At 25.9% G+C, this 24,752-nt stretch overlaps 1 protein-coding gene across 2 annotated transcripts; it reads left to right on the forward strand.

The window, feature by feature from the left end:
• The first annotated feature begins 331 nt into the window (after positions 1-331).
• Positions 332-23,018, forward strand: LOC112683167 (sortilin-related receptor-like). Of its 2 annotated transcripts, XM_025554066.1 has the most exons (33): positions 332-1,145; positions 4,565-4,795; positions 4,873-5,034; positions 7,150-7,416; positions 7,503-7,768; positions 7,903-8,104; positions 8,167-8,632; positions 9,037-9,232; positions 10,129-10,332; positions 10,399-10,573; positions 10,643-10,881; positions 14,051-14,276; positions 14,335-14,487; positions 14,544-14,727; positions 15,958-16,064; positions 16,660-16,786; positions 17,710-17,862; positions 17,938-18,074; positions 18,142-18,300; positions 18,390-18,591; positions 18,753-18,980; positions 19,067-19,218; positions 19,649-19,934; positions 19,992-20,221; positions 20,293-20,548; positions 20,612-20,710; positions 20,768-20,932; positions 20,993-21,249; positions 21,317-21,591; positions 21,656-21,855; positions 21,937-22,146; positions 22,278-22,295; positions 22,408-23,018. In XM_025554066.1, exons 1-33 carry the CDS (start codon positions 942-944, stop codon positions 22,461-22,463), a joined length of 6,492 nt encoding a protein of 2,163 aa, XP_025409851.1. In that variant the 5' UTR covers positions 332-941; the 3' UTR covers positions 22,464-23,018. The 2 variants fall into 2 exon arrangements, with proteins under 2 accessions (XP_025409851.1, XP_025409852.1); XM_025554067.1 differs by lacking the exon at positions 22,278-22,295 and having other exon boundaries at positions 333-1,145.
• The last annotated feature ends 1,734 nt before the right edge of the window (positions 23,019-24,752 follow it).

Here is a 24,752-nt window from a genome sequence, read left to right on the forward strand (position 1 = left end):
CGCGGGTTACGGTAGACACGGGGACGCATTCGGCCCACGTTCATGGACGAATCCCCGAGGCGGCACCGCGCGTTGGTTCCATGACGAAAGCATCCAAAAGCTCGACCGCCGCCGGGACCGGAAGAACGACCAGACGACCCTTGGACGGGGGCGGCAGAAAGGACGGGCAGAGAAATGGTCGCGCCAGCACACGCACGCACGCGCAAACACACCAACGCCCGCGCGATCCCTCTTCCGGCTCTCCATCGCCGATCGTTTCCCCCGCCACCACCGCCACCGTTCTAATCGGCCGCCCGTGCAATAATCGTACGCGAGTGCGCGCGTCTTATCTGCTCCGTTCCGTGCGCGTAGTCGTGCTCATCCCGATCGTCACTCCCCTCTTCGCGCGATACACTACACTCGTTTTTATTAATCATCATCATCGTTATTATTGTTATTATTATTATTATTATTATTACCATAATAATATATTAATTCAACTGCGCTGCTACCGTTACGCCGTTCGCTATTGCATTACAAACGTACCGTCTTCGACTGTTTGTATAGTGTTACTCGGTGGTGGTGTCGCAATCACGACTCGCGTTCATCACAATATTGACTTCCGTTGTGATTGCGTTCGTTATCAGCTATATACGAGACATTATGATGGTGTTCGAGCGTAAAATCCGATTGTTGCGGCTCGGTGACAGCGAATCGTTTCTCTAAACTTAGTTGTATTGAAACATCCGGAAACCGTAGTTGTGCATCGCAACGTTCGTCGCGAGCTACACAACTCTCCGACCTCAGAGCCGTAGACCGAATACGTTCTTCTCTTCGCTATCTGAATCTAAATAATAGCAGAACCTGCTGCCGTCCGTCCGTCCTTATTGTATTCTACGGTATTATGCCCTGTTTTTACGTCTTGATCAACTCACCGACGATACTGTGAACAAGCTTGTACCATGAAAACCGTCTTGTACTTTTTTTTTGCGGCCCTATTCGCCAGGGATGCCTTATCCCTTTCCGTGTACACCGACGATCTACCCCGGCTGGCCGATAACACTGGTTCGTTAGAATCCTTCCCTGTCAGGACCAAAAGAGAAGACATCAAGGCAACGCTATCACCACCACCAACTATTGTCTCCGATAGAAACATAACAGCCCGGGTGAGTTGGCCTCTGAGTACAATACTTTTGGGATAACGTCCTATATGTAGGTTATTTATATGTTATTGTTTTAACTATTATTACAGTTGCTTAAGAATAATTTTTCTTTAATATTTGTATTTTCAACATTATAAGTAGCGACTGTAATCTATTGGGTGTACATGAACCTACCATTTTAAATTGGTTCTTCAATAATATCTATAAATGTAATAATTTGAGTGAAATTAAATTATTGATTTGTTTAATTCAAAATTGTACTACATATATATTTTTTAACTTTATTTTTTCCTAAGTGGCGATATCTATGTAGACTAATCTAGGTATACAAAGAGAATAAGAGTACATTTTTTTATTTATGATAGAAAGGGAAAATATGGTCTTGAAGTCTTGAGTAGAAGATAGCAAAGCGATCATTTCTAAAGATCGTCGATATCTATATATTTTAAAATCCTCATTAAAATCTAAATAAATCTAAGTTTAAATCTAATTATGTTTTTTAGGTACATATGATACTTATTAATAGCAATTTCGTTTATTATTTAATTTTCAACCAATAATATAATATTTACAACAATAATAATTATAACAAAACTAATGGTTTTAAGAAAATTAGAGTTTAATATAATTGAAATTTATAACGAACACTTAGATTTATATGACATAAAAACACAAATTATATATTAGGGACGTTCAAGCATTATGTAAGCAGATCAGGATGAAGAGTTTGAGAAATTTGACAATACCTTACATGGGGGAAAGGAGCTAAATTTTAAATATAATGTTAGTAACTATTAAAATACAAATTAACACAGGAAATAAGTAAAAGTCGATGAATTTGACAACATTAAACATTAATATTAAACATAACAACTTATTATTATTTTTATTTTGATAGTTGTAAAAATTAATTGAATTAATAAAAATAAAATAATTTATAGGGTTTATGTAAAATGTTGACACATGATATGAGGTAGGGAGTAATCACTGTCTGACGTATGCTTACATGGAGGGAGAGGGTAAAAAACGTGCTAACATAATACTTGAATGAACCCATTATATTAGTATTATTTATATATACTTAATTAACCCTTAGTGAAAAATTATATTAAAAAAAAGTAGTGAAAAAATAGTAACTAAATATACAAAAAATTAATAAATATCTTGATTACAATTTATGACAACATGCAATTTTAAATTTTTAATTCACAAAGTCATCGATTCGGTCATAAAACTATTTTATACCGCCTGAATGATATTTTAACATTAACTGTTGTTATTGGATAATAATATTACATATTGACTGTTTCTGAACAAGAAAGTTTTCCAATTAAATTTCAAAAAAAGACCAGTGACAATATTTTTGATAATTTTCATTTATTCTAAACTGGGATTTTTATGAAGTACATTTTTAATAGGCATTTATAATTTTACCAATTGTTCCTTGAATTTTTACCATTTCTTCTTAAACACTTTCCACTAAAATGAAATAACGAATTCTTCTAATTTTGTAATTACATCTGTCAAAATAAAGTAAGTAACAGAAATGTAATTTATTTTGATTTTTAAAAGAATTTCAGCTTTTATCGAGGATTCTTCATTAAATATTGAAATAGTTCGATGAATGTGTCAATCATATTTTTGATTTCTCGGAAATTATATCAATAATAATTATTGCATCTTAGTCTACATCAATTATTTTATTAATTTATACCTATATAGGTCCATCACCAATTGAGTTTATATCAAACAAAGAATTTCTTTGTAAATTGGTTGAATATATATTTTTTTCTTAGTGTGCATTCATTGAAGATCGATTTTGTAGTAATTATTTACTATTCTTAAAATTTTAAATTTTATATTTTAAAATTGAGTTAGTAGAATTTCAGCATTAATAAAAAATTGACATAAATCACCAAGGCTGGGGGACTCCCCCGAAATTTTCAAAAGTAGAAACATTTTAGCGGTGAATATAGTTTATTAACCATAAATTGTATTAAATAATAATGTTAGACCCCCCCCCTCGAAATTTTTTCCAGTTACGGCCTTGTAAATCACTGTTAGATATTGTTAGATACTTCAGTTAGATACCGAAGAAAAGGTAGACAAATAATAACTGAAAAAACTTAATTTAGGCTTACTATTTTTGTTCTCTTAATGCTTATTAGTTTGTAAGTGTTGTATTACTTGAAACCATTAATCAATAGTTATAAATTGTTCACAAACAAAACAGTATAAAATACTTTTGTATTTACTTTATATTTTACTTTTGTAAATGTTCCTTTGGAAATTCAGAAATATGTAATGCTTTCTCGGTTTTAGACGATCATACATTTGACTTGATAAAATTTAATTGAAATTATAAGAAATTAATAATTAAAAAAAATAAATCAATAAAAAAATCAGCCATGTTGGTTTACCTAATGTCCACTTGTTTGTTGTGTAAGAAAAACGAGTTAATACTATGATAATATATCTAGTATTTCAGCTGATAAAATATTATCTAAAAATAAATTGTCAAATGTAACACTAGTTTACATTTTCAAAATTTTTTTATAAATGAAAAAAATATTTAATAACTGTAAAATATATAAAAACATGTATTTATGACAAAATATGTAAACTCAAATATAGCTAATTTTGTTAAAAATCATGTGAAATTAATACATAATTAATTTATCACTTATCAATTATTAAGTATTTTCATAAAATAAAACTATAAGTATGAATAATAAAAAATACTAATAAACTTTATAAATTATAGTTGTGAATCAAAAATAATTTTTTTTATGTATTAAATAATAAAATATTTCTTAGCTATTAGATAGGTAATTCTATTTTATGGAAATTATTCTAAATACATGTTGTAATAAATAGTAATACAGAAAAAAAAATCAATGAAATTAATATTTTATGACAGCTTTCATTATTTACTATAGTTATAAATAATAAATTAATACCTTGATAAGCCAACAAAAAAAAAAAGAAAAACCAAATAAATTTGTTAGTTATTTTCCTAATATATTCAATTTTATTGTGAATATATAATTAATTTAATGATTTGACAATTATTGTAGGTGGTAGCTATTTTCTATATAATTTCTATTTTTACTATAAAATAATGTGAATTTTATAATTAAAACAAAATAATAAGTACATTGATTGGTTACAGTCACTGATAAGTTCAGTGTTTAGAATTGGTACTTTTTTAACTTTATATTATATTTCTTTATATTTAATACAATTAATTAAAAGAAGATAAACATTTTGTATATTATGTAATAACTTGATGCATTTTAACTACAATACTTTAAAATGAAGGATTTAATTTAGAATCCATTTCCATAATGACTAAGAACAATTTAATATCAAAAACACTAAAGAGACTATTATAATTTAATTTAAATTTATATATTTTTCAGGTTTTCCATTTAAATGAAACTCGACAACAATTGATGGTTCATTGGGTTGGTGATAATTCAAATGTTATCATATGTTTAGTTCGTGAAGGATTTTTTTCTTCAGCCGTATACATATCATATGATTATGGAGATACTTATATTAATAAGACAGAAGCATTTAAAATTAATGCTGTTGAAAATCTATATGCTTCCATCGACAAGTTTTACATACATCCTACTTTTAAATCATATGTAAATATTTGTATTTCAGTGTATTTAATATAATTGATAATTGTAATGTCATACTAATTGCATTTTTTGCCCCATAGTGTGTTTACACAGATATAATAAACCATAAAATATTCACAACAATTGATCATAGTAACCACCTGAAATCCATTCAATTGTCGTTTGTACCTAGCGTAGTAACTTATAGACCTGATATACCATTTGTATTTGTTGTCCATGACAAAATCAGTCCCACAAAACAAGTATGTATAATTTATATTGAAATATTATACACATTTTATTTTTTTAAAGATTGTATTATGCTCAATACTATTGTACTTTATTATTGGTAATACATTTATTATTTATTAAAACTTTTTGAACTGTTACAATCTTAAATAATGTTTGTCAGCTTTTATGTGGGTTGTTTCTATGGTATTCATATCTATATTTATCATTTCCTGTCCTCTAAATTGAATTTATTGTGCAGGAAATTTATTAGAACATAACAGGATGTTCAAATATCTTTATATATTACTAAATATTTTTCATTATAAGGTGTTTAATTTAATTCTTCAAAAACCATCACCTTATTTTATAATGATTGAAATGTATATCTTTTTAATCTAACTATATAATCAATATTTTAACTTCTTATATTTTGAAATATTTTAATGTATAATATAATTAAGGTTTTATTAAAAAAATATATACAAACAATTAATACGATATAAGATTTTTAAATTGGATTTTTGTTTTAGTGTCAGTGGCGTAATTTGGAATTGGTTCTGGGGTGGGGTTGGGATATTAGTTTATACCATCGTTAGAGTGTGGCTATGCCCCTCACACCTCCCATAACCATTAAAATTCATATATCTCAATGTTATATTAATTTATTATTATAAATTAAATGAGGCAAATGGTATAATGATGATTGTAAAAATGTTAATTTTTAATCATTAACTTTTCCTAACTTTGTACTTATAGGTTGTTCCACAGTAATCATTGAAGTAGATTGATCTAATTCTTTATGTTTTTCCTAAGAAAATATACTTGTGTTAATGATTTTTAAATTTATGGACATGGGTATGCCATAATAATTACATAGAAATAAGAAATATAAAAATGTATGAACTTTTAGATTATTTAAAAAAATAGTTCAACTTTATTACCACAAATTCTTTGCTAAGTTGGTCTTAATCTGAATCACATTTTGACAAGCTATTTTCTTGATCAGATTCTTTTACTTTTTTTTGAAAAAAAAAAATAAAGGCATTCTACTGACTTTTCATTTTTAATTTAATAATTTAATATGTAATTTAGTAATATATTAAATTTACACCATCACAAAATAGACACACATCCATAGTTAAAGAAAAAATAATATTATTTTATTACTCATTTTATTATAATATAAATAATAAAAGTCATTGGTGTTACACTGTTGCTCAACGTTTACTGCAATACAATATTCGAAAATAGTTAATATCTTATACCACTGAATAGAATTATATAATGATCGACGTCGTTGATAAGCAATTTCCTGGGAAAATAAACCAAGTTTTACAATAATGCTATAAATAGTCAAAAACAAGACCCAATATATATTTATATATATATATATATATATATATATATATATATATAGTATAATATAGTTATTATATATAGTAATAATATGTCAACCACTGTAGGTACTCACTTCATTTATATTTATTTTTTTTATATATTAAAATTGTACAGAAAAATGTCGCCCTACCCCTTGAGTCGGGCCTGATGAGGTATCGTAATTTTATAATAGTAAAATAAAAAAAAATCTCGACTATGATAATATCCATGAATTCTTATTTTTTATATTAAAATCATTTAAAGCTTAATGATTACGGGAATTTAATTATAGTTATTGTAAAAAAATAGCGTTTGGGGGGATATATTCCCATTTCCACCCCATAATTACGCCACTGTTTAGTGTTCAAGGTATTCAATATTTACCCAAGTATGTTATAGTTGGAATATTATAAAAAAATTACAATTTTGAGTGTAAAAAAATAAATTAAAAATTTTTAATTTTAAAAGTTTTTTTTATATTTATTTTTATCTTAATTTTTATATTTCTATAAATATTATTGTTTAAGTTAACTACCCGACAATAATATATTACAATTTAAAATATTTATAACATATTTTTATATTTAATTTTATATTATTGAATACACTAAGTTATGATTTAAATATTAAATGTATAACCGTTTATTACTAATGTATTCTATAAATTATTAAAATTAATTTTTGTGTAGAAATATTTCATATAAATAATTTCTACAAATAAACGACTAACCTTTACTTAAATTGTTTTTTTTTTTTTTTTTTTGTTTTAGTTGTGGATAACTCATGATTTTGGTAAAACATGGACTATGCTTGAAGAGCACGTAAAATCATATTTCTGGATTCCAGTTACATGGGATTTATATAAACGAGGTCATTCATTAATAATACAGCGTGAAGAATCTTCAAATACATCTGTTGTAATTGCCGTTTCCGAAAATATAAATTCTAGCCAAAATAATTTAACTACTTTAGCTGTTAATGTTGTACATTTGAAAGTAAAAGATGATTATATGTTTATAACTACTCAATTATCAAAGGTATTTTTAAAATAAGTTATTAGTTTTATTTATTTTAAAAATGTAAATATATTTAATACTGTAACTTAATTACATTTTTTGTTCAGAAAAATTTAGATCTATTGATTAGCTATAAAGGAGGTAATTTTATCCATACTCGGTTTGATACTGAACTTGACAGACGTGATTATTATATCGCTGATATTACTGCTAATAGAATAATGGTTGCTGTTGCTCATACTCCAATTTTTTCGAATTTATACATATCTGATGTAATACAGTCTTCTAATCAAGATTCCATATCCTTTAGTTTGTCACTTGAAAGAGTGGTTGCTTATTTTCCTAACATTACATGGACTGAATCATTAATCAGGTATTGATATTTTTATTCAAATGTTCAAGACCTAATAAATTAATGTATTAAAACATAATTGTACTTGTATAAAATCCTAGTTAAATTATTATTTTTTATAAAGAATTTATTTAATCAAAATTATCATTTTTTAGTGACATATGGACAGAAACATTTGCTGATATACATAAAGTTAAAGGCCTTCAAGGAATATATATTGTGTCACAGATTTCATCTTCAATGTCAGGAGGAAGTATAGATATAGGCCCAGAGCATATTATTACTTTAATTACCTTTGATTGGGGTGTAGATTGGAGATTGTTAAATGTTACACGTTCTTTTTCTCATTGTGAAAAGGTTATTTATATTTAACATACCAACTATTGATTTATTTATCGAATAATTTTTTTTTTTTACAGACCGATAACTGTTCTTTACATCTTACTCAAATGTTTGCTCATGTATATCCTGTCACTAGAACACATACATTCATTTTATCATCAAAATCTGCCCCAGGAATCATTATGGCTACTGGAGTAGTTGGCAAATCACTAAAAGGCAAACCTGGGGTTTTTGTTAGTAGAGATGCTGGACTTACATGGAGACAAGTCTTAAAAGAAATGCATTATTACAATATTGGTGATCATGGAGGTATTCTAATTGCTGTTCGATGTTACAAGTTGGAAAAAGAGGAGACAAGTCAAATTCTTTATTCAACTGATGAAGGAGAAACTTGGCTTGAGAAAAACTTTACTGACAGCAAAATCAAAGTTTATGAATTAATGACTGAACCTGGAGAAAATACTACTGTTTTCACAATGTTTGGTTCAGTTCTGGAAAAACACGAATGGTTAATAGTTAAAATTGATCTGAAAAACGCATTTTGTAAGTTATTAGTATATTTTATCATAGTAAATATTTCAAATACTTTTTTTAAATAATTTTTTGAGAAATACCACCATATTTTATACAATAAATAAAATATTAAAATTATTTTGGTATACATTTTTTTTCATTTAAATAATTTTATTGTGAACATAAAATTAATATTAATAATAAATAATAAATACATTCATTTTTATTAAAAGTTGTTAGAATTGAGGATTTTATTATAAAATATTGTATAATGTATAATTATGTCTCTTCAAATGAGTTAAGCTGTATTAACAGTAAACCATTTTAATAATTATAATTATAATACTTAAGACTGAATTAAATTTATTTGTTTTATAGTTATATCTTTTTAATATCTGTGTTTATTTTATTTATATTATCATTATTTTGTATAGCATATAATTGCACCAAAGATGATTATAAAATTTGGACTCCTACTTCTTCAGTCGACCATTTGAAAACATCCTGTGTTCTTGGGCAGACTCAAATGTTTTTAAGAAAAGCACCTAAATCAAATTGTTATAACGGGTTAAATGATGATCGACCAATTCAAACTGTAACATGTGAATGTGATATTGAAGATTTTACATGGTAACTATGAACTACTTTTTTATCTGTCATCTGCATGCTACTATAAAACAACAAGTTGTCAAAAAAGTTTTATTTCCAGAATGCAGAAAATATGTAAAAAAAAAAAACATTAATGTACAATGTCTAATTTTTTAATAAAATTGAATTTTAATACTTTACTTATTCTTTTAGCTCATACATATTTTTTATTAAAGACCACATATACTTTTGCTTAAATATATAATAATAATATAATACGTGTTATAATATAATATTAAAATATTTATAATTCTAAGTATATATTCCAAAATTGTTGGTTGACTCATTCATTGTAGACTGTAGTAATCTTATTAGTGTTATTGTCTTCTTTAGATTTTCATTTAGTTAAGGCCATGTTTTACTCGATTTTAATTTGGTTTATTCTAATGATAATGTATGGAAAGGTAATCTTTTAATCTACATATGAAATTCAAATACTTCTTATTCACTGACTGATTATTACATCTCAAAAATGTATGAACTTGAAATTTGAAATAGTGGTTTCTCTAATTAAAGCATTAATGCTCTAGATTTGCTATTAGAAAAAATTAAAAAAAAAATTTGTGTTGCCAATTTATTTTGCATTTAAAGAGATATTACTGCCAATTTGTATTGCACTGTGAATTTATAATCAATAATATAAAATTCTTACCCTTAAGCTATTTAAAAATGGCTAGGTTTTATATAATATAAGGTACTATGATGTTAAAAATTATACCCTAGACAAGACTATTCTGTGCGAAGCCAGATATTTCAGTAGTATTATACTCTTCAAATAATTACTAACAAATTATTTTTTCAAATTTTCAAAAAAATAATATGCACTATTTAAATTAAAATAAAATTAACAGATCAAAATGGTTTTAATTATTTTTCAGTGATCATGGATTTACATGGATGTCAAGTTCTAAACAATGTATTAGGAATAAAACAAGTAGCTTTGATCCTTATATTATTCCGTCAACATGTAAACCTGGTCAAATGTATAACCGTACTAAAGGATATCGTTTAATTCCTGGTGATAAGTGTAGAGTAGGTCGTTCTTTAGAATTTATGCCTCAAGAAGTTCCATGTCCATTTGAGTAAGTTTTGATTTCAAAATTATAACTGATATAATTAAATTTATTAAATTAATATATCACTTTTAGGGAAAAACCGGAATTCATTTTAGTTGCTCAAAAAGAACGTATTCTTAGATTAAGTCTCAATGATAAACCATTCGAAGTGTTACCTGTCCGTAAACTAGAAAATGTCATTGCTGTTGAGTTTGATGTGAAAAATAATTGTATTTTTTGGGCTGATATTGTTACAGATACTATTGGAGTATTTAAACATTTTATGAATATTTTGCTTTTATTTAATGTCAATTTAAATTTAATTATTTTATTTTAGCGACAATGTTTATCTGATGGCAAAGAAGGTCCAGAAATTTTAGTGAACTCTGGTCTTAGTAGTGTTGAAGGAATGGCATATGATTGGGTATCTAAACATCTTTACTTTGTTGATGGCGCTATGTCAAAAATTGAAGTTATTCGTACTGATAATAAAATTCCTGGGCACATGCGTCGAACTATTTTAGGTCCTACTTATTTAAAGAAACCTAGAGGAATAGCTGTCCATCCTAGAGCAGGGTAAGTAAATTATAAACTTAAACTCAACATTGTATAATAATGTTTAAATAGTAATATATAGATAAATAAATGCTTAGTCTGGAGTATTATTTTATTTGTAAAGTACTACCAGTTTCAAATTAAAAATTCATTGTTAGGTGTATACTAGACGAATATCCTATATAGACCACCAACACATTCGTGAGTAATATCAAATCAGTACTTCCAAATAGCAAACTACCTAAGATATATCATAAAATATTAGGGGTCTCAAATTATATCGATATTTCGATATAATATCTATATCATTAGATTTTTTTCAGCTATTTTCGATATCGATATTAAGTACAAATTTCATGATTTATTTAATATCGGTATCGAAATTAAAATCGATATATCGATATTGAAAATTTTGATATCTAAATAAATATCGTAATGTAGGTATATAGAAAAAAATCACTTAACGAGGGATGGGGCATTTATTAAGGTTATGTTACATATGCGACCACTGTTTAAGGTATAAAACAAACTATAAAATATAATATTTAATATTTATTATTTTTATTTACAATAAATAGGTCGATCGGACCTATAGTATATAGTATTACGTCATTACGATAAGAAATCTAAAATAATTTAAACATTTTGAATATAGCATAAAAGAAGAGCCCATAAACTACAGACTTTTTATCGGTCGATAGTTTAGTCGGCTTTTACATTGTATGGTTAATGTAAGAGCCTACATTATAACGATTTGGTATCGGCTGATTAATAAGTTTGATGGACTGTACGATTGCCTTCAAACTAAATTGAACTATCGGCAGACTGTTTAATCATTATGACGCTCTCCCATCGCTCGCACACATGCTGATTAATTTTTTGGCCGACTAGACCGATAGAAGGTAAGTCGACACAGGAAATTATTGCTGGTAGAAGATGTCGCTGTTTGTCGAATCATCTATTGAAAATTTAATAGAGGAAATCGAAAAAAGACCCGCGCTCTATAATAATTTTGTGTGCATTATATAGAACTTTCCTTGTAATAATCTATCAGTGTAGATAGAATGTACCCAATATTTTCGGTTTCTTTTCTTCGTAATCCTTCTTTTCCGTTATATCAAAGCAATAATTACATTTCTGGACATTTTATCATTAATTTTCACGCGACCACTTTCTTCAATAGCAACAAATACATATAATATAATATAATAACAACTATATAATAAAATTGTCGATAGCAATGATCGGCCAACTGTTGGCAGGTGTACGCAGTCACCACCAACCCGACTGTTTAGTTGGTCCAGTGTGCGCACTAACAGCTCAACTCGACAAAACTATCGGCCGATAAAAAGCGTGTAGTGTGCGGGTTAGTGATGGGCAAAAGTGACTAATAACTACCGACTTAGTCGGTAGTATCAAATGACTAATTTAGTTACTCTGAACATTTTTATTATTCGACTAGTTATTATTATTCGACTAATTTTTATTATTCGACTAGTTATTATTATTCGACTAATTTTTATTATTTGACAAGTTATTATTATTCGACTTATTTTTATTATTCGACTTACTTTATTATTCGACTAATTACCATTATTCAATTTGACTTTTTTTTATTATTCAACTGACTTTTATTGGACTGATTGCAAACTTTAGCATGAATTACTTTAATTCAACAATATAACAAAAAACATAAACATAACTAGGAAAAATAAATACAAATTACAACTGTTTTAAATTTGTAGTGTGTGCGACGTGCACCGTGCGTGTCATTATCGTTATTTTTGTTTTGACTATGTAGACTGCTGCAGTCAACTGCGGAAACAAAACCTTACCTTTAAATAGAATTACGACTACAATTTAAATTTCTTAGAATTACCGAGTTAGTCAGTTATTTTAGTCGACTAATTTCATTTATTCATATTAGTTGGTTGGAAAAAAGTAGTCGAATAATTAGTCGACTAATTTTATTTATTCATATTAGTTGGTTGGAAAAAAATAGTCGACTAATTATTCGACTAATTTCTATGATTTGTATATAGTTGGTCGTGCAAATTATTAGTCGAATAATAGTCGGTAGTACGTAATGAAAACCGAATAATAGTCGGTAGTATCAAATAGTCGTTTCTGTCCATCACTAGTGCGGGTAACCTAAATGGATAATTGTCTATAATCTATATCTATTTTTAACTTGTTCAATACCCAATGCGGCAATGCCCATTAATATTATATAGAATTAAATGATAAATATAAAATAGTAAAGTACTATTTTGACCATTCGCCCATATTTATTAATTATACTTTACGAGTTATACTATATTATTATATATTATATAGTATTGTACTGTTCTCGTCATATTTTTGTTCGTTCGGTTTAGTTGATAAGTTTGATTTATTCGCGATTGTTGTTTTTTTGTTATTTTGTTCGCGTTCTTTTATTTATTTGCTATCGTTGTATTTTTGCCATTTTATTCACGTTTGTTCGTTTTATTCGTGATTCTTAAAACTTATATTAAAATTTAAATAATAAATATTATTATGGCTAACGTGATGAAATTGGTACCTCTTCTTGGTGCAAGGAGTGAAGTATGGAAGCATTTCGGGTTCAAAGTTGATTTAAATGGAGTTATTTTAAATAAAAAAGAAGTATTTTGTCGCAATTGTTCCAATGCAATCAAGTTTAATGGTAATACTACAAACCTTCATTCACATTTACATATGTGCAAAAAAAAATAAATCTATTATAAATTTTGGATATATACCTAGGTATGTACTATGTATAAATATTAGAAAATACTAAATACTAAATAGAAATAAATCAGTTTTTTGATTTTTCGATTTATCGATATTTCGATGCCGTGATAAAATATTGGTTGTATCAATTCGATATCGATATTTAAAAATATATATCGTTTGAGACTTCTATAAAATATAAACTACCAAAGAAACAAAAAGTTACCAATATATATTTTATGTATACTTTATTTATATTTTATATTTTTTGGATTTCGTTTTAATGTTTAATCTTGTTTTATATTTTTAATTGTGGTGAATAATTTAATTATTTATATATATACACATAAACTGTTTATTTATTTTTTTATTATATTACAAATATTAACCATTTAATAATTTTTAAATATTATTTAATTTTTATTATTTTATCATTTAAAATATTAATTACTTACAGTTATTTATTTTGGACTGATTGGGCTGTTGGTGAAGCCAAAGTAGCGAGATCTAATTTAGATGGGTCGGACGTGAAAACATTAATTAATAATGAATCTGTTGTTTGGCCAAATGGACTAGCTGTTGATTACATAGCTGAACGATTATATTGGGTGGATGCTCGACATGATTATATAGCTTCTTGTGATTTACATGGGAATAACATGAAAAAAGTTATAAAAGACGATGTAAGTATTAATATTCCATTTTAAAATAATGTATAGTTTATTAAATTTATAATTACAGGAAAAAGTTTCTCATCCATTTGCTGTAGCTGTTCTTAAAGATTGGATTTATTGGGATGATTGGAAGCAAAATTCAATTTTTATGTCTGATAAGGATCTTGGTGCTAAAATACAAACAATCGCGTTACATTTACCTGGGTTAATGGATTTAAAAGTATAATATATTTTCCTTATATGAATTATATTTATTATTTATGTACTATTTATTAGGTGTTTTCTCATATGTCACAAATTGATACTAATGCATGTGCAAGTAATAAATGCTCTCATTTTTGTTTTGGTTTACCAAATCAAAAGTTCTCTTGTCAATGTCCTGACAATATGAGTAAATCTGATGATATTTGCCTTTGTCCTGGTCTTAAGGAACCATTTGTCAATGGTACTTGTCCATCAGGTAACACAATTTGTTTACGCTTGTTAAATTTTTTTTACTCACATCTTATTTACGTTATATTATGTTAAAACTCAATTTATAATGCAGTAGATATCTCGAATATTAAAATTCCCCTTCAAGTAACAATAATACTTAACGTTTAAATAATCTTGTTAGCCCAAAAATTAATCGGACAAGTTTTTGATATTTCAAACTTTCTTATCCACATTTAGTACAAAAATAGTGCACAACCGTAATTGTTTTCCACTTATGACTTTTTGTACTAGTGAACTATTATAATTGACTGTTGGTAACTCAAACCTTGATAACTTGATACAATAGATTTCAGTTTTAGTTATTTGCAGTATGTTCATTAAATCATGCATTGTGTGAGTATGACAGTGTAGTGTAGTTATTAATAATATGCATTATTATTGTTCAAAAAAAAGAAAGTTAACATTATTTACATTATTATTTGTAGAAGAAATGAATTTGCTTAAAGTTATTGAAAAAGCCAAATATTTTAGAATTATATCTAGTATTTCTACAATAATAAATATTAAAAATGTAATTTTTAAAGACTTATAATATATAAAATACCTTATAAAATATAATTTATTTAATTTTTAATAATTCAACATTTTCTTCTCCTTAAACTTTGACTTATCAAAAGAGGTGCATTTTGCCTATAACTTAGGAGTGTTAAAATTATTCACCTCGAGATTAATTATGAGAAGAGGGGCAAACTGAGCAAAGAACAAAACCCACCCTAAATATTGACGTGATGATTGGCAATTTTCTATTTTTATAACTAAATCATCCATTATTTTTTATCAATAAGCGATCAAACTGATAGATGGTATACAAAAACAAAATCCCAAATAGTATTCTAACAATAAGTACTATAAATAAATTTGATCATCATCCCAATATCACATGCGAAGTAAATAAGTAACATGATAAACCCAAATACTTAATATTCCTACTGCTTACATAGATGTACATTATATGTCTGTTGCATTTGTGCGTTTCCAATGCAAACCGAAATGAACACAATATAATCTTTTAACAATATTTTTACATCTGAATAAATTGGGGGTGCTAAGCATCCATTTGGCACTCCTGTATGTGCACCAATGATTAATAGTCTACTGTATTATGTTATTTTGTAGTCTATTATTAGGTATTATTTAATGTAGATTTATTAATTTCAGTTTTATAACATTTAACATTGACTTTTTCTTATTTTAGTTGGTCATACTTGTTCAGTTGACTATTTTCAGTGTTCTAATGGTAACTGTATACCTAAGTATTGGCAATGTGATGGTGATAATGACTGTGGAGATAATTCAGATGAAGTAAGTTTCAATAATTTGTTATCTTCCTCAAAATATTATATTTTTTTTATAATTAAGTATATAAATATCAATTTTTTTGCAATAACTTAAAAAACATGTTTCCACTGTGTAAAAGAGTACTGATTTCTTGATTCTTTTTATTTATGCATTTTCTTATTTTAATGATTTTGGATACAACAATTTGCTACAATTGGTTCATGTCAAATATCTATATATATATATATATATATATATAAGGGGTGGCAACCTATGTTTTGCATCTATACCGTGTGATGTTTAAAGGACATAGAAAATCTTGGTTTAAAGCAAAAGAATTTTTAACAAACATCTTTAATAAATAAAACAATATTATTTCATATTTTTTTGTTATTACTTATCTAATTTAATTAATAATATGAGGCATAATAATGTATTAATTAGTATTCTGGAATAGTTAAAATTCAATGAGTGCTTTTCTTTTTTCTCTTTTTTTTTTTCTTTTCGTGCATAGTTTGTATTTTCTTTACAATTTGCTAAGTTTTCTTTTTACCATTTCTCTTATATATATATATATATATTAGTATATTCTTATTAATGACTTTATAATTTTTTATAGACAAAGTGTACTAAAGTTTCATGTGGTCCAAATTCATTCCAATGTAATAACGGAAAGTGCATTCCATTATATTGGACATGTGATTTTGATCCTGACTGTGAAGATGGTTCAGATGAATTAAATTGCAGTAAATATACATCTTTTTTTATTTTATTTTATTTTTTTTGTGAATTAATATTTAAATAAATTCCAATAGAAATTTTTTTTTTTTTTACAAATTTAGTTATTACTAAATACTCAAAGTATACCAATTTTATTATTTTAAAATATGGTTATAAAGCTACAGATTCTTAAATTTAATACATGTATATTACCATTAAGCTTAGAATATATTATATTTATACAGTATATTTTAAAATCAATAGTATTACTTATACTTACATATTTTATCAGCAAATACATTTTTCATATAAATATCTAATGTTAGAACAATTATTTATTAACAACAGTTAAAGAAAATACTTATGACCTTATTTGTAATTTATTTGTTTGATTTTATTATTCTTGGAATTAATAGTTTCTATTTCTGAACAAATTGTAATAAATGATAAAATTAAATAAAAAAAACCTAAACTTTAATGTTGTATGATCATAGGGTAATCTATTATGTAATTTCTTGTATGAAACTTTTAATGAATATTAATATGTCTATGATTAGTAACTAAAATATATTGATAGTGTAAATAGTTCAGTTGAAAATAAGATTATTCATATTTTTAATAAAAGTTTTATTCTAAGGTTTAATATAAAATCATTTAAACAATCTTATTTTTTTTTTTGCAAATGAAAATATTTTTTTAAAATATTGATTATACATTAATATTAATGTAATTTTTCAGTTAAATAAAATTAAAATTAGATAATTTTTATATTTTCGCTTATTCATGATTTACAAGATTATAAGAAATTATTCGTCTTAAATATTTATTTTCTGTATTCTATTCATTACAAATGTTGAATGAAATTTATGGTAGTAAATTATTACCCAGAATTTTAAACTTACATTTGATAAAATATCCTCAAACTTACTTTTAATTTAAAAACTTTCAGAATATTCTAACTGTTCGGATGGACAGTTTCGTTGTAAAAATGGCAGATGTATTACTATGCATTGGCGTTGTGATTTAGAAGATGATTGTCATGATGGATCAGATGAAGTTGACTGTTCTAATATTTCCAGTAATTCTTCAACTACTTGCCCACGTTAGTATATTAGTATATTAATTTAATATATATTTCAATTATATTATAATTTATAAATCTCTTTTCTTCCTTCAGCAAATAGTTTTCATTGCCCTGATACTGCTAACACTTGTATTCCAATTAAATGGCAATGTGATGGTGAAAAAGATTGTCGAGATGGAAAAGATGAAATCAATTGTGAAGTTAAAAACTGTGAAAATTGGCAGTTTGAGGTTTGTTATTTATAATTAGTTATTTATGTTATATTTATAATATATTTATATATTATTTTTTAATTAGTGTGCCAATAAAAAATGTATATTTGCATCTTGGAAATGTGATGGAGACGATGATTGTAATGATGGATTTAAAAGTGATGAAGTTAATTGTTCCTCTACAACTAAGCATTTCATTGTTGATTCAAATACAACTCCTGCATCAACATTTATTACTACTAATGTGAGTAAAAATGTTTAAATTAATTTTGAATATATGCATATTTACTAACTATTATTTATTATCTTTTTTTTTTTTTTACAATTATTTAGGATACATGTAGTGAATGGTTATTCCAGTGTAGCAATGGAAAATGTATTCCTTATTGGTGGAAATGTGATAAAGTAATGGATTGTGAAGATGGATTAGATGAAGAACAATGTGGAACTGTGCCATCTCTAGATGTTCATAAAACTTCTACTGTTTCTACTCCTAAAAATATGTGTCCTCAACATTATTTCCAATGCAATAGCGGTTAGTTTTGATTTTTCAACTTACTTATAATTGTTTTATTTTATAATACATTATATATAAATGGCTAATAATAGACAGATCTCTTTATTGCATTTTGTTAAAATATTAGTGTTGAAACAAAATTAAAATTATAAATAATTATTTGTGATTTTTTGATTTAGGCTTATGCATTGAAGATTCTTGGATATGTGATGAAATTGCTGATTGCGATCAAGGTGAAGATGAAAACAATTGCAAAAACAACAATTTTGTTGGTCGTTGCAAAAATAATAGTAATGAATTTAAATGTCGTATATCTGGATCTTGTATTAGTACTGATAATGTCTGTGATGGAACCCCACAATGTCCAGATGGAAGTGATGAAATGTTTTGTACTAATAATAATCAAAGTAAATATTACTTATTAATAATTGATAATTATATGGTTGGGTTAAGTATATTGTTTACTATAAAACAACATTTTATTTTTATTCAGCTCCAGGAACTCCAAGTTGTGGAATAGGTCTATTTCCATGTGATGGCAGCAAATGTATTCCTGCATCAAAACGATGCAATCGACACAAAGATTGTTATGATGGCACTGACGAAGAAAATTGTAGTTCAGCAAACAAGACTTACAGTATTCAAGTTAGTATCTGAATTATATTAAACTGCCAATTTATTCTTATTTCAATGAAAATATTTTAAAGTTTTTTTATTTTTGCATATATCATTGCAATTTAAGAAATTATAATATTTTCATTGTTGTTTTATATGAAATATTACATAGTTATTCAATTTCATATAATTTTTTTTTTTAAGACTATTTTTCATTGTCTCATATCGTTTGAAAATTAGAATTATTAATTAAACTATTTAGAGATTAATTAATAATGCAATTAAACCTTATTTTTATAATACACACTTCTGTAAACTTTTACTTCTATTATCTAAAAAATTGTTTAATAATAGTATAATATATACAAAGTTCAAAATAATTAAACAGTATTTTTTTTTAAAGTACATTTTGTTTTTAGAATGTATTATTATTGAAAATAAATTATTACTTTATTTATAGGTATCTTTAATGTCTATTCAAGATCATGAAACAACTCCAAATTCACTACTTTTAAATTGGATAGCTCCAACATATTCTAGTAGTTTAGAATATTTACCATCAATTAGTGAATTCCGAATGCCAGAAACATGCATTAATAAAACTTGGACAAGTAAAACTAATTATAGGTTTACATTGCTCAAGCCTTATACTACCTATAATTTGACTGTATATGTCCGTGAAGTAAATAAACCTGATGTTATTTATCCACCTGCATATTTCATACTGGCCACAACTTCTGAAGGCGGTATGTACAATTAAATGAAAATATTTGTACATAAATTAAATTAAATTAAATTTGCAGTTCCCAGTGCTCCACTAAATGTAATAGTTAAACAAGTCAATTCCGAAGAAGTATTAGTCACGTGGACTAGACCAGAAAATCCAGCTGGTCGCATTTTATCATATAATGTTTATGTTGAGCCACCACATCCAGCAATGGTTTTATCTGTTGAAGCTGATTACAACAATGCTACTCAATCATATCCTGTTCGATCATCATTATATCGCAGAAGTATTGAATATAGTTTTTGGGTAAATATTTTATGATTTAAAATAATAACTATAGAATATTATTATTTATTATTATTGTGTTTTGTATCTAGGTTACTGCCAAGACATCTGAATTTGAATCTGAACGATCTGCTGTGAAAAGGTTCCACTTCGATGAAGATTCTTTAGTAGATGTTAATTTAAAATTAAATATCATTAATGCAACCGAAAATAGTTTGACTTTAACTTGGGAAAGTGTTGAACATGCAGAAGGTTTTAATATTGTATCATCAGCACCGATTAAAGAAGGACCCTATCCTAATTCTGTCCAATCATTTAATGTATCTAATGGAAAAAATGAATTAATAAGTAAGTTTCATTTAATTTTAAGAAATTTTTTTAATATTTTATTTATTTTATACTTATTATTAGTCACCAAATTGTCACCTGGTGTAAGATATACAATTAATGTAACACCATACAATAAACGATATATTGGCATGAAATACATTATTTCTGCAAAAACTGAAGGTAAAAATTAGTTTAATTAAAATCCAGACCAACAATATTAATTTTTTTAATAATTAGGTCAACAATTACCGACTGTGACAAATATAACTGGTTCTTTGGTTAACATTAAAGATAAAAAAGAGTCTACAATCAAAGTACAATGGAGTCCACCTAAACAGTTGGAAAAAACCAAGTGGTTGTACGGAGTTTATTATGGCACAAATACTAATGAACTTCTCAGTGGTTTGTTAAATTAAGAATTGTAATTTTAATTTTCAGAACTTATTTTAATATTAATTTTAGGACATAAGTATAATACTTCAGCAACTATAGCTATTTTGAGCAATATTGAATCATGTACATCACTAACGATTGATGTTGGTATCATTGGTCCCAATGGTATTGGACCATTGTCTAAAAGACCACTTGAAATTACTACTCCATTCGATCCGACTGTTCCACCTAAGGACATTAAAATTGAACCAATGGAACATTCTACCAAAGCAATGATTATTATTAGCTGGAAAGCATCTTGTCATTCAGTTCAACAGTCTTATAAAGTAAATTTTTTATAAAAATATCTTAATTTAGTCCATATCCAAATTGTATTTTTATTTTTGCTTTCAGGTAAATATTCTGGAAACTTACAAAAATAATAAGACTGAAATTTCTGTTTCAAATGTATTTGATGCTGAAGCTCATCTTACCGTTCCCATAAATTATGGTGGGAATTATTTAATTAGTGTGTCAACCATTACACCAAACGCTATTCCATCATCATTAATTAATTATCGTGCTCCAGAACTACCTCTTCCTCATCAGGTTAAGGTATTCAACATGCCTGGTGGTCACTATGAAGTATCTTGGAAAAAACCTATACTACCCTCTACACTTCAAAAATCGTAAATCCAGTAGCTTTTTGGTTGTCACACAATTTTATGATACATATATGTGTATTTTTTATAGAGTCATTCATTATTTGGTACATATATCTGCAGGCAGTGAAATAAATAGCACAATTGCCCAAACATATAGTGCTAAAGATTCACCATTTAATATCAGCGATCCACCAAAAAGTAATCAATTGTCAGTTGCTGTGCAGTTGGCAACAGATGCAGGCTATGTATCTCGTATGTCTGAAGTATTCTCGTTTAATTCAATCGATGGTAAGTACAATATTTCTATAGATGTAATATTTTTATTAATTGTGATTACATTCATAAATGTATATTTGTATATTTTTATAGCTGATATGCAAAATTCTGACCCAGTGGTTGTTGGTGTCAATACTGGATGGACGTTTATGATTTTGGTACTATTAGTAGTAGGATTATCTGCAGGATTGGTATATTTTGTTGTTAGACATAGGAATTTACAAAATAGTTTCGTGCAATTTGCCAATAGTCGATACGATACACGGTCTGGATCAGCTACTTTCACTGGAGTTGACAGTCTAGGTAAGTAGTATTTATTTTAAATATTTGTTTCTGTTATATTTTTCTAAAGTTTTATTAACTTCAGTGCATTATAAAATTTTAATGTAATATTTATTTATAATTAATTTTGGGTATTTTTCATGCTCTCTTAGGTCTAGGAGTATTTAAAGGTATAAAAACTCAATATTTTATGCATATATTCATAATGAATAATAAAATTTATAGTTAAAAATTATTAGTTCAATTAATATTGATGTTCTATTTATGCTGTTAATTTTTCAGATGATGAACCAGCAGTTCAAGGCTTTTCAGATGACGAGCCACTAGTCATTACTTAAATATTATCAACTGATCGTTCCGTCATCTGTGATAATGCGTAACCATTTATCTCAATCCAAGTGACATATTATTTTATATTAGATTATTACATAAGTCAACTACTTTATATTTTAATACTACTTGACCTAAGTTATAATGCTGTAACTGTTTTTTTTTTACTTTAAAATTTGTAATTTTATCTCCTTATTTTATGTTCTATATGAGGGTGGGTGAATATAGATGGTTATTATTTATAGAAGAAGGAGAGGCAAACATATCTAAAAGCTCGCATCAAAAAAAAAATTTATATTATTTTAATTTTTTTAATAAGTATCTTAAATTGATTTTAAAATTTGTAAGAGAGGATTGCCATAACTTCCCATGTATCCACTCCTGGTTCTTATTTTACTTTTTCTTTCTACTCTGTTTTTTATTATCATTGTTTTTGGAAATTTGTGTCCATAATTAAATAATTACCTACATTGTTGTTCTATAGAATTTAGACTATAATAATTTTTTTGTTGCCAATAAATTGCCAAAATAATAATACATTTTAAGACTTCTTCATAGGTATGTATCATAATTATAACTTAAACATAACAAAATATTATCATTATTATTGTCATCGACAATAAATTAAAAATAAATAATTTTAGTTTTGAATTATATGTAGTATCAATGAAGTTCAAAAATAATTGTCAAAATACATTTTGTTGCCATAAACATTTTGTAAATATAATTTTTAAATAATTGTTATAATTTGAAAGATATAAAGTGACTTATGTAAGTTTCTTAAGCTTTTTGCTAAGTAACTAGATTTGATGTATTTGACCTATTTTGACCTATTTTGTAGTTAAATATGTATAACAATTAATTTTTGCCTGTCAATTTTATTAATTTTTCTTGAACTACAAAAATTATAAGTCATTTGTTTCAATCTAATTTTTCAGTGTTCAGGATTGTTATTTCATATACACACACACACACACATATATATATATATATAGGCTAATTTCAAAATATATTTAATGCTAAAAAATTATTATTAAATTGAAAACTATTACTTTCATCATAGTTATACCTTTTTTTTTCCTGTATCAATTTTGTTTTCTTTTTGCAATTATTTTAAAACCAAATAATATTTCACATGTAAAAGTCTTAAATAGATCTATGTATGCTCACTTTATAATCTTTGGTATAGTTGAATATTTTTTATTTTTTCCCTTGTTGTATTGTTTAAATAATTATTTGTGCTCAAATATATTTAATTATAATTTAAATGAAAGATTATAATAATTTTATCTGGAAAGTATATATTAAATATTATTAGACATTGTTTATAACTGCACACATACAAACAAAAACCACATAAATATTTTAATTATAAAAATTTCATCAATTACATTTTAACAATACACTTAATTGTTGATATATTAATTTTATTAAACGTTTTAAAAATAAAATTGAGTAAAATTATATATTCAATACTATTAAAAATAAAGATAATTTAACAGTTATATATATTATATAATGTAAATTGAATGTGCCTAATCTATAATTATTTTAAAACATTAAATTAATATAATATTTCTCAATCTTAGAAATGTCTGTATGTATCAGAATATAACAATAATAATCCTGTAATATATTGTGTACCTGAACTGTGTATGATTTTCAAATATAAAGTGTGCAGTTATGACAAAATTATATCAATAAAGTTTTATTGTTTTATTGCAGTTGAAGGGACCGAAATATTATTGGTTATAGTTATACTCTTAAATGTATTATTTGGCAAATATTTGGTTAAATAGGATTGTAGTACCAAAGTTATTAGCATAGTGATATCTAAATGTAATAAATAATCTTTTTTTTTTACATTTGATTATAATGTTGTGAATAATTTTTAATACAATGTATTCATAATATAGGTTGTGAAAAATAAATGAGAATAGATATTTTTTTAGTTGGTGGAAGTATAATCATTAATATAATGTTTTTGTTTTATTGGTTTTAAATTTCAATTAATTTTTTCAAAAATTTAAAGATTAAACAGCTTAACTCTAAGTTATTTTTTATATCGATATATATTTCAGATGACTACAATGGTTTTTTTTTTTTTTTTTACTCTAACAAATGTTATATCATCATATTAATATTACATGATTTTGTTGTTGTCTCGTACATTAATAATATTTTTCATGACCTATATCAGAACAAAATTAATAAAATGTTCTATAACTTTGTATATTAAGCTATAATTTTTCTACTCTCTTATTATATTTTATTTTTTCTACCTATATATTATTTTA

This window comes from Sipha flava, unplaced genomic scaffold, assembly GCF_003268045.1.
Source record: "Sipha flava isolate LNK unplaced genomic scaffold, YSA_version1 220_pilon_pilon, whole genome shotgun sequence".
NCBI lineage: Eukaryota > Metazoa > Arthropoda > Insecta > Hemiptera > Aphididae > Sipha > Sipha flava.

What these genes read in the sequence shown, in the direction of transcription:
- LOC112683167 (XM_025554066.1), top strand. Translation starts at nt 942, where the DNA reads ATGAAAACCGTCTTGTACTTTTTTTTTGCGGCCCTATTCGCCAGGGAT. An exon ending in GAAGTTCCATGTCCATTTGA is followed by an intron (nt 10,333 to 10,398) that starts GTAAGTTTTGAT and finishes TATCACTTTTAG; the next exon opens with GGAAAAACCGGAATTCATTT. An exon ending in CCCTCTACACTTCAAAAATC is followed by an intron (nt 21,592 to 21,655) that starts GTAAATCCAGTA and finishes TATTTTTTATAG; the next exon opens with AGTCATTCATTATTTGGTAC.